Source organism: Macrosteles quadrilineatus, unplaced genomic scaffold (assembly GCF_028750875.1).
Source record: "Macrosteles quadrilineatus isolate MER2022 unplaced genomic scaffold, UCM_ALF_1.0 Scaffold_3__2_contigs__length_128488019, whole genome shotgun sequence".
Taxonomy (NCBI): Eukaryota; Metazoa; Arthropoda; class Insecta; order Hemiptera; family Cicadellidae; genus Macrosteles; species Macrosteles quadrilineatus.
Genome location: NW_026542596.1, coordinates 47388699 through 47406200, shown reverse-complemented (window position 1 = coordinate 47406200; position 17502 = coordinate 47388699). Strand labels below are relative to the sequence as shown.

General features: G+C 34.0%; 1 protein-coding gene across 1 annotated transcript; it reads right to left on the bottom strand.

The window, feature by feature from the left end:
• Window positions 1–600: 600 nt before the first annotated feature.
• LOC128988942 (nucleolar GTP-binding protein 1) lies at window positions 601–17502 on the bottom strand. The gene is made up of 13 exons (XM_054410735.1): window positions 17314–17502; window positions 16722–16892; window positions 15960–16063; window positions 13738–13821; window positions 12187–12340; window positions 9755–9863; window positions 9337–9512; window positions 5891–6046; window positions 5187–5319; window positions 4435–4640; window positions 2468–2746; window positions 1811–1948; window positions 601–808 (listed from the first exon to the last, which is right to left on the bottom strand). Exons 1-13 carry the CDS (start codon window positions 17359–17361, stop codon window positions 653–655), a joined length of 1914 nt encoding a protein of 637 aa, XP_054266710.1. The 5' UTR covers window positions 17362–17502; the 3' UTR covers window positions 601–652.

Sequence of the window (17502 nt, the reverse complement as noted above, 5' to 3'; positions counted from 1 at the left end):
GGGTCTAGGTCTTACCATGAGACCTACGGTAATAGCTTATTCCCTATATGGGAAATTCGCTAAAAAACCGGATTTTTGTCTAAAATCCTATTTTTTGTTATTTTATGGGGTTTTATGGGAAAATAACATAATTTACCATAACTTTTGAACCGTAATTTTTACAGAAATGGGATTTGTGCCATTTTGTTCAGAATTTAAAGGGCTACAACATACTAAATTTTTATCAAAATCGTTCGGGCCATTTTTGAGAAAATCCGATTTTTCCAGTTTTTTATGGGAAAATCCTCATTAAAAATCAAAATTTCAAAAAAATGAAAAAAACGCCTGGAGATACCATGGATTAGAACCTACATACTAAATTTCATCGAAATCGGACCACAGGTGTAGTCACTAGCTCTGTACACATCCAGACACACAGACACACACACACACAGACATCACTTCGAAAACCACTTTTTTGGGTCCAGGGGGACCCAAAACGAATATATCCACTCAAAACTCAAACTCGAAAATTTTGACGAAAACAATACTTTCTCCATATACTATGGTATAGGGGGAGAAAGTAATAAATACATTTTAAAAGAAAAATGAATAAACACATAACAATATATACAATTTAATGCAAACTGTAAAATAAAATACAGTGGGCTGTTTATCTTCTGTCGGTTTTCCCAAGCTTGCGTTTACCAGAGTAAAGATGCTTGGGCATTTTATTTCCAATAAATCTATCAGCTTCTCCTTTGAGTCCTTTCTTTCCCACTTTCTTGGAGATGGCTTTATGAGCAACTTTCTTCAACTTGCTCCTTACCTGTAAGTATACAAAAATTAAAATGAAATATCATACATTTCTAACATTATTTATTCAAAATTGGTGAGAGCATTACGATGTCAACATTGCGATTCCATTCCATGTGAACATTGTTAACATTTCACCCTGTGATTCACGGACGATCCCAAGTAAGTTACGTAAATTTATCAAGCTCTGGCTGATTTTACCGAGCCCTTTTTGTAAATAACAACATTTTTGTCCACAAATACACTAGAAGCCAGCTGCTTTAGGTCTACTGTATATTGTAAACAATATTGCAGCATACCTTAGATAAATGTGGTACATTACAGACCCAGATTATCTTGATTTACTGATCTGAAAAACTAGCATCTGAAATGTTTATCACTGCTAAATGCATAACAGTTAGGTAGTAAATAGTTTTGAGGTTTCAAACACAAAAACTCAGGCTGATATAATATTGATGTACTTAAAAAATACAGTAGGTACTCCTGTAATAAATACAAACTACAAACGTTAATTGAATAAAGTGAAAATAAAAGAGAAAATAAAAAGCTACTAATATACCAGCCAATCACCTTTTTTTTGCTACATAGGATAACTTACATCTCAACAAAACCTTGTGTTTTAGTTTTATATAAAAGAAAAGTAAATGCTATTAGTAAATTATGAACACAGTATCATGAATTGGACCTTTGTCTTTACACATGGGATCAACATTATTATAGTTATTTGTGGCTCTGTTAGTTCAGCATTATTCCACTTACACTTGGCACACACATAGGTCTAATGTACATAGGTCAGCTGAGAAACATTCTGGAGAGAGAGAGAGAGAGAGAGACACTCATGGGAAAAATTTGTCTTTGCTAAATCCTAGTTTAAATAGGATTCGCTATACACAGCCAAGTCCGGATACCACACATTTTTTGCATAAACTTTTTTTTACATTTTTTAAAACTGCATTCCTTGAGTAGGTCTGACATTGTTAGTGCTAACTCATTCCTCATATTTAAGTGCCATTACCGCAGGATCCTTGACTCCTGATTGGTCCCTTGGCGGCCGAGACATGCTCCTGGCCCTCGGCTCGGACTCCATCCTCATCCTCTTGACAGGAGGTCGAGACAGAGACTTAGATCTGCCTCTTGTCCTCTTGAAGTGAGCCTGCAAATATCAGACAACATCAGCACATAACAGATCACTCATTCTCTCAGCATTATATATCGGAATCGGTTAAACCAGAGTAACAGAATGAGGACGATGAAAAAGTAAATGACAAGAAGGCAAAATTGTAATATTGAACTGTTTGGCTAACACCAACCTTACCTTAAGTACATAAAAATTCCCCAATTAATTATTAGTTGCTAGACCAGTTTTGCAAAGCAATGCTTTTAACTATTGTGGCAAGATTTAAATCTAGAGGAGCCTTGCTTACAACAATCAATGTGCAATGTTAGTAAGAAGCAAAACTCAAAGATAGTTACATCATTGAAATTGTAGCTTTAACCACTTTTACTGATGTTTACGAGGAAATAATACAATGTGACCTAAAAGTTCTACTGTCTCTAAAGAGGCCAAGACAACCCTCTTCTAACCTAATTCCTTGAAAAAATCCAATATCACAAATAACATAATTTGATGGAGTTCACTTGCCATTGCCCTACAACATTGTTGTTTGTTTACCTCTTCGTTGTCTTCAACATCAACGCCCAGTTGTGACATCTGCTCTCTCAATCTTCCCACACTCCTTTCTCGGACTTTAGCTGTTGATGTCCTTGGAGTCACCGGCTTGGTTGAGTTCTTCACCAACCTCGCTTCTTGCTTCATGATCACCTTCTTGTCTCTGATCTTTTGTGCGAGTTCTCGGATTTCTTTCATAGTTTCATCAAGCTCTATCTTGGGCACAGCATACATTCCCGCCTCTTCTCGCAAAGCTTCTTCTTGTTCTAACTCAGCAAGTTTCTAAAAAAGAACGTAAGGTCAAGTTGGTTACACATTAGGTTTACATTAGTAAGAATTAATAATAATTTACTAATTTTATCTAGTGATGGGTCGGTACTTAACGTTAAATGTCGGTTCTACTGGTTCTTGGGAAAAGTAGTGGGACCGAGAATCGATGGTGAAATGTCGGTACCGATAATACCTTCGGTAACAAGTGAATTGGTTGTATTTTTTATTAACTCTTTACAAAATTCAAATAAATAACTTTTATCACGATTGTACATGTTATTAAATTTACAGAAAGTAAATAAAAGAAGTGTCTTATAAGACTTAAAAACATATATTTACGCTTATACTGTTACTCACAAGCCGGTAAACATACAAAATACCCCCGCCGCAGCAAACCTGCAGACCAAGCGAACTTCAACTTGTCTGATTACATTTTTGCTAAAATATTTCCATAAATAAGATTAATTTATTCCAAATTTAAATAACATTAGATTTCACGAGTGCTTAGGTTTTCTGCTAGGGGGAAGGTAAAAAGTGTTTTTTGACCTTACGTCAATAGTATAGGATGAAATAAATAAATTTGCCAAATTTTATCAATATATATCCATAAACAAGTAAACTACAACAGTTTTCATTTTCTCCATGATAAAATTACATAATAAATAAAAAAATACATAAAACCCCGTTCCCATGGTCCGATTACGCTGGTTTGCGAACTCGTTCAAAGAAACGTAGGTTTACACGTTTGTACCAAATTTCATTAAAATCGGATCATTTTTGCTCGAGTTATCGCGCTAACGGACACATATATATATGAATTTGAACGGATGATATTTGTGGCCTCTGGGGACCTCCAAACGAAAGATGAAATCGGTCTCGGGTCCAGGTCTTACCATGAGTACTACGGTAATAGCTTATTCCCTATATGGGAAATTCGCTAAAAGATGGTAGGCCTAAGTGGTGATCGATTTCGATTGGACACTCCAATCATCATCAGACCCAATAGGCGAATGACAAGAATCTTGAATGGCATCCCTACTTATATCTTATTAGCTACCAGAAGCACTGGCCAATACATTTTTACAAGTACAACTGGAGTCGAAATTTACTTGTTCATTAATCAGCTTAATTAAATTTTTAAATTTTTCCGTATAAATATAAAATTCTTCCCAAGCATTCATTACATAATTCTTTCTTAAAATACATAGACTATACTCCATTTTTTCTATTGAGTGGCCATTTAGTAACAGGTAATGTGTGACATGTTACAAGGGTTGCCACCTATCCCGATTCTGTCGAGACAGTCCCGGCTTCGGAACCTTGTGCCCTTGATTATACCTGTGTTAATTTGGGGGAGGGGGGCAGGTCCCGATTTTCCCCTAACCAAAGGTGGCAACCCTGGCTCTACCTAGAAATCAAACCAAATTAATTAGAAAATAAACTCTTTCGAAAGTAGAAAATATGACAAAAGAAAAGACTGAATGAAATTTCAGACTGGTAAAATCTGCAATGTATAAAGTAAATAGCAAATCAACTGTTAAATACTTACAAGTCATAATCTACAAATCTCTTCTCATATTCTAAAATTTTTTTTTAAATTTGAAATTTGTTTGCTAGTTTTTTTAAATTATTATGGTAAATAATATGAAGTCGGCCAAATAGTTTTTTTTATTACGTAGGAATAATAGTTTATATCTGACCTTAAAAATGTCTGGATCAATATAATCAGCGATGTTATGTCCCTCCCATATCTCAGGGATGATATCATATTTGTAATCTTCAGGGATGTCGTAGTTCTTTTTTAGATCCAACACATAATCATCACCCAGTTCCACCTCTATATCTCGCTCCAGCTTGCGTTTTCTACTCTTTTCCGCCTGCTGTTGCTTTTTGATGATCACATTTTCTGAAATAAATGCAATATTTAAAAGATGACACAGATGCATTGTGCAAATGTTTATGGCCGTCTACAGCCTCTATAATACACATTTATTTTTATATTTTTTTTTTATATTAAGACACTAAAGATTAAGAGAGAGAGGGATCAGCTTGTGTCATCTAGAGACTTCCATTACAACCTTGTCAGCCAATTCAGAAACTTGCCGCTGCAACCTAGTTCAGCAACTAATTTGGTGAATTTTGTCAAATCCTGAAAACAATCAAAAGTGGCACTTCACCCACAAATAATTTCTTACGATTGTAATCTCTATTTTCTTTATCCCTCAATATTTAAGCATAAAGGAACAAACTAAATCAACGCTGGAAATTGGCCAGATATCTAAAAGTCTACGTACATGTATAAAGTGTTCAAGTAAGTATTCAACGGTAATTTTAATTTTCTCACCGATGACAATTGATATTTGAAGTACGTTTAGATTAGGAAAATTGTGAAGTGCTGTGGATTATTACAGCTTTCATCAGACCAAGAACAACGGCATGCAAGTATATTCACCTGGAATACATGGAGGCCTGTCCTTGTCGTCGCGTTGTTTGGGGAAAGCCACTCGTAATCTGTTCAACACAGGGTCTAACTTCTTGCCAGCGGCTTTACTCTCCACTCTAAAAGCCAGCAATGTTTCGCATGCCTAAAAAGTAATTACAATTAATTAATTAAATCATTATAGAAATTTAAAAAATCCAATTTACTAAAAAATACAAGAATAAATCAAAAGACTACTCAATACACATATGTGAATGGCGCAAAATAGTTCCATTAGAAATTCAATCAGCTATTTTATTTTATTTCAGAAACAATAACAGATTGTACAACCTCATGTTTTGCTGCACAATGTTACTGATCATTGTGAAAAGTTCCGGTTGACCATTCAGGCATTTCTCAGCATTAAATCTAAGTCCTTATACTGTGTGCCATGTCCCCTCATGTAAATAATTTTATGACATCAAAATATAATATTTAAGCCAGTGGATATGAATATGGCTTGACAGAAGCCAAATCAGACCATCAGGCTTTGTAATACAACCGTCAAGCCTAATACTTAAGAAAATATCTAATCTTATAACATTCATATTCTCTTACAAATAGTTAATGTCTTAGCCAATTCAATCTACAAAGTAATCTATAAATTAACTGCAAAGGAGGAGTTAGAGCTGTGCTGTGACAGAAACTTTGGTATGAATAGTTTAGCGTTAGTTCACCTGCTCCTTGACTTCAGCCACTCCAACCTCTGTGAGCGTGCTCATCTGCATCACAGGAACACTGCTCTCCTCAAACACTTTCATCAGCTCTTTCTTTTCTTCTGGCAGTTCTTCCACTTTCACAATGTCTGTTTTGTTGCACACCACTATGAGAGGCTGAAAAAACCACAATACATTCTACTAACTCTGTATGATTGTTTTTATTTAACCCATGGGTGCCGACTTACGAGCGTTACTCGTACGGCCGCTGCAGGCCCGGCGGCTGACTTACGAGTTCAAATTGAACGAGTTCTCACCGCTACGCAGCGCCACTAGTAATTTAATTATTATTATTATCCCCCCTTTTTTTCTTCTTACTTTTATTATGTTTATAAATATCTTGGTTCTTGTTTTGCGTATTTACTCATTTATTTTTGTGAATCACAAACAATGTTCTGTTGCAATGGAAACCAGATAGGCTTATCACCAAAAATCAGCTGCGGTGAGGTAAACAAAAATTTTTTTTATGTTATTAGGCTACTTATAAAAGTACACAACTTGTGATTTTCTACGTAGGGAATCAATTGAACTTTATAATTGTAGTGTTATTTGGTATCTGGATTAATCTGGGAATTTGTAAATAAAGTTTACTTTCAAAAAAAAATTTTTTTATTTTTATAATCTTTATAATTTTATTTATTTTTGTTTTACACTTTGACTATCCAATACCACTTTCTTTTTGTAGACAATTTTAATGTGAACAAAATGACAAAAAAATTATTAATTTATTACCGTACCTAGGGTTTTCTTTCTATAACAATTAGAGTAAAAGTCTACAAATTCGGTAAAATTAATTGCCAACAGAGGGTGCTGCAAGCAGCACAATAATTCCTTCCCCAATGGGTTAAGGTAATGTTTCTTTTTAATCAACCACTGTGTGTGGGAGGATTCACTTGCTCCTGAAAAAACAGGAAAACCCAAGTTAAGAAGGAAGTAGTTGTGTTTATTTATAAATATGTTTAGCGGCTAAAGCCTTTCATCTTGAAGTGATACAAGATCTCTTGACAGATGCCTTTCTCACTGCATTCGATCGATTCATCGCACAAAGAGGTATACATTAGGTTGCATTAATGTATACTCTGATAAGAGGCAGTAATTTTGTAGGAGCTAAAAAGGTGATCCATACAAAATTTTTAGTGTTTCTGAGTTTTGTGGAGTTTGGCAAAAAAGTCAACTAAGTAACAAAGGAATGATTTGGCATTTGAATCCACCCTTAGCATATCACTTTGGTGGAATCTGGGTTGCTGGAATTAAAGCGGAAAAATCCCGCCTCCATCATATCATTGGAGACCTAACATTTGAAGAGCTTTCAACCATCTTCACTGAAATTGAAGCTTTCCTTCGTCCATTCTCTTTCAACAGATCCTTCAGAAATAGATGTTCTCACTTCCAGGCCATTCTCTCATTGGACAATATATAGTAAGTATGTATACAGCAAGAAAAAGTCACTGCTTTACCTTTAAATCTATAATCAAGATGGTAACTGATAAATCCAGTGCGGCAAAAATTTTGAAAAAGATGGTCGTTTGAATACGCTCAAAACAAATGGACCAAATGCACTCCAAATATTCAAGAAGGTGGTGTGGTGACCATTAAATAAGAAAACCTACCACCACCATGGAAAATGGCCAGAGTTAAACAATTAGTTGCTACCTGGTGTAGATGGAATTGTCCGAGTAGCAAGATTACAAACCAGTTAAGGAGAAGTCATCCAACCTGTAATTAAATTATTTCTTCTACAAACAAATTGAATTAGCAGATAAAACAACTATTTTTTAGCGGAAGGTGTGTTTGATATATTCTGCTATCATTGCTTGTTTCTTCTATGTTGAAATTTTCATTTGTAAATTATTACAGTAGAACCTTGATAACAATACTCATGGGGATTATAAAATTTGTCTGGTTATAAAGGTTGACTTCTTATTGAGGTTTGCAATAACATGTGTTTAGAGGTAAAATAAATTCAAGGTGATTTGAAAAATTCACTTGTTATCAAGTGACTTGTTATCGAAGGTCTTCTTATCAAGGTTCCACTGTATTATTTTAACATCTGTTTTGATCAGTTTCTATGTTGTTATGGATTTACTATACAGTTCATTAAGCTCATTCTAATTTTCCAAGATTTTGTATAATATTTTTATTCAACACAACACATTATCCATACCTTGGCAGACAATTCCTGTTGCAAAGCTCATTTTACAATTGATTTACAGTTTTTATATAATTTTGGTAACACAGGGTGTGATCAATTTGTTTGGAAGTTTTTTTCTTTCGATTACTCCGACTTTTTAACCAAGTCAAACTTACAGAACAACCATGGGCAGATCCCCATAGATTGCCCCAGATACACTTATGTTTACAATTTTACCCTTGGAGAATTCCATGAAATTATTTTAAAGCAGTCCCACCCCTTTCCAACCGACTGGAGGAAAACCTATCGTACATAGCATATTAGATCGCATCAACTTTCTCAATAACAAAAACTAAGGCAGAAAACAAAATTGAAATACCCCCGCCGCAGCAAACCTGCAGACTTAGCGAATTTCCATTTGCCTGATTGGATCTAAACTAAAATGTCTCCTTAAAAATATCACATTTATTCCCTATTTAAACAGAATTAGTTTAATGAGTACTTAGGTTTGCTGCAACAGGGAGGGTAAAAAAGTTTTTTTTTTATGTAGAATATTAAAAGGTACTGTGGTTTAGTAAGAAATTAATGTATTTTCCAACTTTTATCAAAATATGTTCATAAACAAGCAAACTACAACAGTTGTCTTATTCTCCATAAGAATAACATGGGAAATTTAAAATTACAACTTTAATGAATTTTCTCCGTAACAATTAGGCGCATAATAATGCTTCAATATACTAAATTATTTGTTTTTTAAGCTTTACAAAATGGTTTAAAAAGAAATTTTGAAATTTTGTTTTTTTAGGGTCAAAAATGGGAAAACCCTATTTTTACCCCATAAAACCCCCCATAAACCCCCGTTCCCATAGTCCGATCATGCTGGTTCGCGAACTCATTCTAGTTTATCCCGCCTTACACCTTCAAACCAAATTTTATCAAAATCGGACAAAAATTACTCAAGTTATCGTGCGGATGGACACATATATATATATATATATATATCTCTATATATAGATATATAAAAATTTGAACGAATGGTGTTTTTGGCCTCTGGGAACATCAAAATGAAAAAGTAAATCGGTCCCGGGCTTAGGTCTTACCATGAGACCTACGGTAATAGCTACTTCCCTATAGGGAAATTCGCTAAAATGTTTCACACTCTATGTAAGGCTCACTGAACTAGGACGACGTTATTTTATATTTTTACAAACAGGCTAAAGCTGGTCTATATAGATGAGATGCCCACTTTAGTTTCCAAAAGTAAGTATTAACACACCTTATTTGTGAACAGTGGTTTGATGCTGTTGAACAGAGAGACCTGCTCGGCTAGAGTGTGGCCACACTGCTCAGACACGTCTACAAAGTACAACACAGCTGCTCGCAAGTGAGCCAGAGCAGTCACTGCCTGCATCTCTATCACATTACGCTCCTCCAGCGGGTGGTCCAGTATACCTGCAGCAATCACAATACACTTAAAATTAATTAATAATACTTTAGTCTACAGCTTGAAATTATGAGTAAATTAACTTAAACAATATTGCCTAACAAACATAGAAGTTATGAATAATTTCAAATCATATTTTGAACTATACTATGTCATGCCACAATAATTTCGTGTTTAGACTAATTTTTCATGGAATTAAACAACAAATTTAGTGACACAGGAGACAACAGGTAATTTAAAATAAACAAACCTGGAGTGTCGATGACTTGCCACCGCAGATACTTGTAGTCTGTGTGTCCTACGTAGAGTGATTTGGTTGTGAAAGCGTACGGTTGCACTTCCACGTCCGCACGAGTGATCTGTTAAACATTATCATCAAACAATCACCTGTTTGTTTAGTAATAGACACATGCAAATACACTTTGCACTTTAATAGTTATGATTAAAAAAATTAACTTAATTGATTCTATATTATTATTGTTAACAATTGAGTGAGATGGGGATACCAACTAGGTGTGTGTTTTAACTCAATTATAAGTTAAATGAAAGCTGAGCCTGTTCACTTTTCTCAGGACTGGCGACCTTTTGACCAGGTGAGCACAATTACCACTCACCGACCTAGCTATTTATTTATATATAATAAGGATCATTAAAAAACCAACTTGGGTTTTTTAAAGATTTACTGAAAATTACCTCTAAGCATTTAAGCTGTTAGTAGTATTTTATGCCTTACAACAATAAATATAACATCCCATAAACATTCCCTTATTATTGTATGCCCATATTTGCCCTTTTCCTAGTACTTTTTTTCATAAATATTATTAGTTATAAAACAATAAACAGGGCACTGTAAACAGACCTTAGCAAATATAACAATATTTTAAAATATAATATATAAAATATGACCAACAAAGTAAAAGCAAAGATATAATTAAGCTTTTGAAATAGATCGATGCTTAGTTCTTTTATTAGGTAACTAGTGTACATGTTACACCAAGAAACCAAGACCTGCACCACTACAACACCCGTCATGGCTCCAAATTTGCACTACCAGTTCACCGAACAACTCTTTGGGAGAAAAAACCTTCTTACACCGGCTGCAAGCTGAGGAACCATCTACCTGACTACCTGAGAGACCTGACTGGCAACAAGCTACACCAGGAGTTGAAGAAGTGGCTAATTGCAAGACCCTTCTACTCAATAAAGGAATTTTATGAAAATTATGGAAATTAACATGTACAATTCACTATTGTATTGACACTATTGTAATTCTTAACAAATTAACAATAAAGAATATTGTATGATGCTTGAATTCGAGCAATTGCAAAGTATTACAGGAGTCAAAACGAATAATGGTCATATTTACAATGAGTTTAAAAGAGTCAACTTTAATACTTTTTTTTAAAGATTACCGGTGTGTAACTGATGGAGATACTCACGATGTATATAACACTAATCAACATTTCCTGTAAATATTGTATTTCATAGTCTGGTATTGCTTTTTAATGTTTTCTACAAATTTTTCCTGACTTATAGCCATATAAGGTTGTCCATTTTTATCATCGTTATTGATAAACCTAAATCATTCCGGCCGGTTTTCTCCATCTCAAAATGCTTCGCTGTACAGGCAATACATGTCAATAATAGAGGGCCAATTGAGAACGAAAATTTCGTTTTCATTTTGGGGTAGTGTTTGGACGCATTTGTAACCTAATAGTTGAGATTGTCCAGGGTCAGGTGCTGAGTGCTGACTACGCGCCACTGTTCTGTAGCTGCGGTCGTTATCACGATTACGCCTCCTGTCTATGTTTCGTTGTCGTCGCGTCGGAGGCATTTAAAAGAAAAAACAACAAATAAACAAAATACAGCCACACAAAACAACGATAAATGCACAAATTTAAGTTACAATCATGCTAACACGATCCGTCATAGCGACACAAAACAACGATAAATTAACACGATCCGTCTTGGGGGTTATGTTTACACAAACTCAAATAGCCTAGTAAATAAATGTTCTCAATGAGTTTCATTGAATCGAAAAATAAATAACAGCAATTAAATTATACAGCTGATCGAAATGTAAACAATTATGTTCTTCATAAGGATAACATGGGAACTTTCAAAGCCACTGGGGCAAAGCCCAAGGGACTTTTTCAAAAATGTAAGACCAGTTTGCCAATCTACGCGACACGCTCTTTCCAATGAGACGTCAATGGATAAAATCGGTTAAGAAATGGCGGAGGAGTTCAACCGACAAAGTTTCATGTAGCGTATTAATTATATAGATGTGTTTTTTATCCTCCCTATATTAACAACAGCTGATCTTTGTTAAATAAGTCATTATATTGTACAAACAAACATGCTTCCTTTCTGGTCCTTCTTGTTACAATGGCTTAACTCAATTTCTCTCTTCATTTTTCATTTATAACACACAAACACTCAACAATCAATATATTAATATAAAAACATTTAGATCATTTTATTTTCTTTATGTATGATAAACACATCATCTGTGAACAGCTGATCTCTGAAATGGGATTCAAACTAACAAAATGAATATTGAGGTCACACTGCTTAGTGTCAACAACCACCCATAATGTTACTTTACACTTTTTGCAATACATTCAACTGCATTGTTGGTGTGCAATAAGCTAGGCCAACTTTCAACTTCTATCCTACTACCTTGTTGATGAAGCTGGATTTTCCGACGTTGGGAAATCCGCAGATAATAATGGTCCTAGTGTACGGATCAATGGATGGAAGACGAGCGAGATGTTGGCGCACCTGTTCCAGATACTCTAGATTAGATGCTTGTCGCTTCATTATTGTTGCCATCCTGGAGATTAAGAATAATTAGAAATAATTATTCGGAATTTTATTAATATAGGCCTACATATGTGTTCATTTATGCAATTGTAAAACGTCAGTCAAATATTTTGTCATATTTACTGCAAATATGGTAGGGAATTCTTTGATATGTCATAGTTCAGAGTTTGTGGCTTTAAAATCTTAAGAATCAAACTCTGGCTTTTTAGGCTTTCCATTTTAATTTTTTTTTTTTTTGAGAAGGCTTAAACATTTATTAATAGCAAACAAATTTTTAAAAAATCAAGCGAAACAAAATCAAAAGTGGCAAATATTGTAACAAGTTTTCAATATTTTGGACATAAACCTATATATATATATATATATACCGTTAGTTTGGATGTATCAAATCAAGGTAAATTGAATTGAGACATACAAATTCTGGTCCGGCAGAATATACTAATAAATAGCTTTACCAAAATTAAGGTAAAAATGTGTAATTTTTCTTTTTTATGGACACCATTCACTATTAACCACCAATATAACTTTAGGCCTACATGACCTTAAAACTTTACATGTCCACGGGGCATAGCTCGAAGGAGTTTAAAAGACACAAACCCTATTAATAAAAGAATTTTCATAAATTCCTGGGACATATTACCGTACTGTAGGAGAATTTTTTGTTCAACTAATTCAAAAATATAAAATTGGTTAAACAAAAATTTACAACGCTAAAATATGTCTGGATGCTCTAACATGTTTTCCTCTGTTTACAAAATCAGTAAAGGAGCTTTAATTTCATTTGTCATCAACTAATAAATCAGTACATTTTCACATTGTTAATTTGTTTAGTCGAGTTTAAAAAGCAGCCTACCTAACAAAAAATTGTTATAACAGTGAGTAGAAAATAGAAATTGTATTGTTAGTTAATTTAGTTACTGTTAGATTACCAATAAAAAGGTTGATTGAGTTGACCTTCTTAGACTATTTCACATTGTAACTAGCTACACCCATTTAATACTGTACTACACAGGAAACTCAATGATTTCCTCTAAATTGCATAAGTGAAACAGTTTAGTAGTATGCAATACATTTTAAGTCAACGAAAATGATCCATCGTAATGCATATATACCAGAAAAACTTGGTTATAGCTCCACGGCTAGCCTACATGCCAAACTCATTTTAGGTGTGTTATGGGTCATTAGTTTACCACCAGTGGTGGGGGGAGACCACTGAGCGCCAGCTTGTTTTTCAACGCTGCGTTCTCGTGCCGGTTTGCGATACAGTTAGACTATCTACCATAAAAGAACTAGACCCTTCTCTGAATCAAATAAACGATCTTAAAAGACAATTAATACAATATATTAATTTTAATTAATACAAAATATAAAAGAACCAGAGAACTAAGTACCGGTACAGTATATTACCTTCCAAGTGCAGCTCTTTTCAACTGCTTACACCGATAGAGAGAATCTCCAAACTTCAGAAGTCGAAGGTACTCCTTTGCGACACTAAAATAATAAAAAAATTAGTTTTATTATTTCACTATAGCAGTTGTAGGCCATCTTTATCATATCTTACTAATACTATAAATACAATAATTTTGATGTTTGTGAGTACAGTAGTATGTCAACACTCCTGGAATATGAAATTTTGCAGGAATAGGCTTACAGCCAAAATACCACAGATAAACATAGGCTCATTATTATTTTGAAACTATTAGTACTCCACCCACTGGCTTCCAAAGTGGCCGTGTTATTCTTATGAATTAATATTTGACTAAGCATTTTGGTTTAAAATCTGTTACTAGACCTAAATAATTTTGTCAGATGTTTAAAAAGATTTGTGTAATTTTATATGGTGTGAAGTTTTAATAATGAACACAGGTAAAGAGGCGTGAATAATGTGGAAGAATAGAATGAGGGTAAACATGTTTTTAGCTTATTTTGTAAGATTCTTTTGAATATAGCGACTAAAAATGTAAGAAGGGGTTTAAAAGAAAGTAGGTACACTTTAAAGTAAGATTCAGTAGTAGAACCTCGATAGTTTAACACTATGTGGAATAAGGGTGTGTCAAACTACTGAAATGTCAAACTATAGGGAATATATTGGAAATTTACACACAGAGAGTAAGTTCCTATATATAAACATAAAACAAACAAATTTAAGGAACAACATAAATAAAACTTGACAAAAATAAACAAACTACATCTCTTTTGTACATTCTCCTTCTTACTGTGAAGAAGTTTGTTATATTCAACTTCACTTTGGATTAAAAATGAAAATTTATGGGATATAGGTGGTAGGTAAGTTAAAAGTAGCCTATTGAGTTTTTTCATTCCCGAGAACAAATGCTCTATAGTTTTTAATAGTGATGGGCGGATCCAAGAAAATGTCGGTACCGGATCCGGATCTTGAAAAAATCGGATCCGGAATATCGGTACCGGATCCGGATCTTGAAAAAATCAGATACGGATACATATACGTTTTTTTCTTTTTTCAAGGGCGGGTTTTTTAAATAAAATAATTCGATCTTAATTTTGAGGAAGTACGAAAGAGACAAACTACCACCTATCGCGTTGTCTCTCTAACAAAACAAAATCACTACTGATCATGTCATTCTGTGTCAAGTCAGTATACCATTGCCAGTCAGTCGCCGGCGACTGCTTTGAGTTGACCTATTCTGTCGTGACAGCTATAAAAATAGGTTAGGACAACTAACTCTTGCTTATTTCTATATTTGTATTACTGTAGAATCTACAGTAATACAAATTATCCATCATTTTATGTAAACACAAGTTACATTTTAACAAATATTGAGCTTTTACAATTTTAAACCAAACTGACGAGTTCAAAGATAAGCTTGAGTTTCAAGGCCGTACTCTACTCGAACTCGAAATCTCGCCTGTTTTGAGTTAATAGTACCGTATAAACAAATCTGATCCATTAAAACCGGATCCAGCCCAAGATCCGATTTTTTGTGGATCCGACCAGGCGTCGGTTCTAGCTCAGATCCAGGCGGGTCCGGTAGTCCGATATCCGGATCCGACCATCACTAGTTTTTAATCTTGGACGAACCAGTTATCAGCCTCTACCGACGTGTTATGTCATCAAGGTCTGTGTCAAACTATAGGGAGTATCAAACTCTCAATCTAGAAGAAGACTATCAAGATTAATCAGCGCCACATATACACCATGCCATGTTACACAGGCATTTATACCTCTAACTTGAATTACAATAAAAATATTTGTATCCAACTAAGTAGTTAAATTATTAAGTTTTGTCTCTAAAATGAGTTATGTGTAACAACTTCACACTTAAGTCGTATTGAGTTATTTCATAAAACTACCCCCCTTTTGATTGAGAAAGGTGTTGAGATACGCTAAGTTAATTTTAATTTGTAAAACATGATTAGAGTTATAGTTACAGTTGGTAGAACCTCCACCAACAACATGTTACATAAAACAGGTAACCAATTTTTTTTTCATCAATAATTTGTTCAATAAGGGACTGCTATTAATATATAGGTGAAGATTTAATTTCTTAGGCTGCTTTAGGATTGCAAAATAATGGCCTAATTGAATTAACCCAATTATGCTGTACAACATGAAAGCTGCTTGCTAGTGCTAAACATAGAATGAAACTCACTTGTCAATGAGATGGCGGGCTTGATTCAACTGTCCAAGAGCTAACTTGTAGTGGTCCTTGTCATAGAGAACGTTCATCAAATCCGCATAGAATGGATGTATATTCTGTAAAATACAAAAATTGAGTTAGGCGTAGTCAAAATGATTTAAGACTTTAAACAACAGTAGCTAAATAAAAAATAGGCTTTACCTTTGTCAACAACCAACAGTTGTGATTTACGTTAAATCTTGTTTGCAGAAATAACCTAACTCAACTGGCATCTTTTTAAAAGGTTTCTTTGATAACTCAGATATAGAACAACAACTCAGATACATCATACATGAAGACAAAATGTAAAATTTTTAGCAAGGAGTTATTTTGGATAAATCTTAATCCGTAACAACTCATGTAGCCTCATATAGCCTACTGAGGTACAGTACAAATAAATTATGTATGTATAATCATAATATTAGGTAATGTTCACTTTTTAGGCTACTGTAATTAATATTTATAGAAATAATAAACCATAATACCCTAGTTTTTTTCCCATTTTACATAGTACCTATTTTTAAAGTATATTTTAAATAAAATCCCTTTATAAAGGGTAGGCCTAACGTACTGTTGTTTATATAATTTCTATATAAATATATAGGTATCTGATTAGTTAAACATTAGTAAAATCACAATGTGTAAAACAATATAACCAACTTAAAAACTTCAGAGTTACAAAATAATTAAATTTTCAACTAGAGTTTAGAGTGATAGGCCTGATAGGCTACTTACGTCTAGCTTTGGAAAATCTTGGATGATTAGTGATAGCCGGTCGTGGAAGTTTTGCTGAGTAAATTTGATTTTTCGCATATAAAATGAACGAATCCGTGAAATCTTGTAGTTCTTGTGGATGACTGTTGGTGTTTTTCTCTGCGTTTTTGAGAGTGTGATATTGATGAAGTCCTGAAATACAAGGAAAAATAATTGATAAGAATACATAGGTTACGACCATATCAATAATTTATAACAGTAGAAATAAGCTTTACTGGTAAGCAGAAAAAACTCCCACGCTTGACTTTGCCCCGTGGCAAGCCTAGCACTTTTAGGATGAAATAAGATAGCCTAAGTAGCCTAAATAACTCAACATTTTTCGGAAAGTTACAAAAAATTCTAGAATTGAAAGGGTTAAACCATCATCTTTCTGCAATCATTTTAAGTGGACTTAAGAGTAAAAATAAGTAATCTGGATAACACCTCAATTTAAGAGAACACTAATAACAATGTGAATACATCGTAACAGAGGAAAACAATACAGATAGACATGCATAGGCCCAGTCGTGACAAAAAGGCAGTAACTACATCTGCTTTTAAGAATTTAGTTTACCTTTGATGTAGGAACAACAGCTATTTTCTTGAAGTTGTAGAGAGGCATTTTGATTTCAGGCTTCAAACTGATAAAGATTAAATATATATCACCAGTTAATAAACCTAAATTATGAAAGGACTCAGTGACAAGCCCTCAACTTGAACTTGATCGTTCAATGTTGATTGATCCTGTAGACCTGTACACGTT

Excerpts from the sequence above, each read along its gene's own strand:
- LOC128988942 (XM_054410735.1), bottom strand. The coding sequence starts at position 17,361 with ATGCCTCTCTACAACTTCAAGAAAATAGCTGTTGTTCCTACATCAAAG. Across the intron at positions 2,747-4,434 it reads TTGATCCAGACATTTTTAAG|AAACTTGCTGAGTTAGAACA; the intron begins GTCAGATATAAA and ends GTTCTTTTTTAG. Across the intron at positions 809-1,810 it reads CAGGAGTCAAGGATCCTGCG|GTAAGGAGCAAGTTGAAGAA; the intron begins GTAATGGCACTT and ends GTATACTTACAG.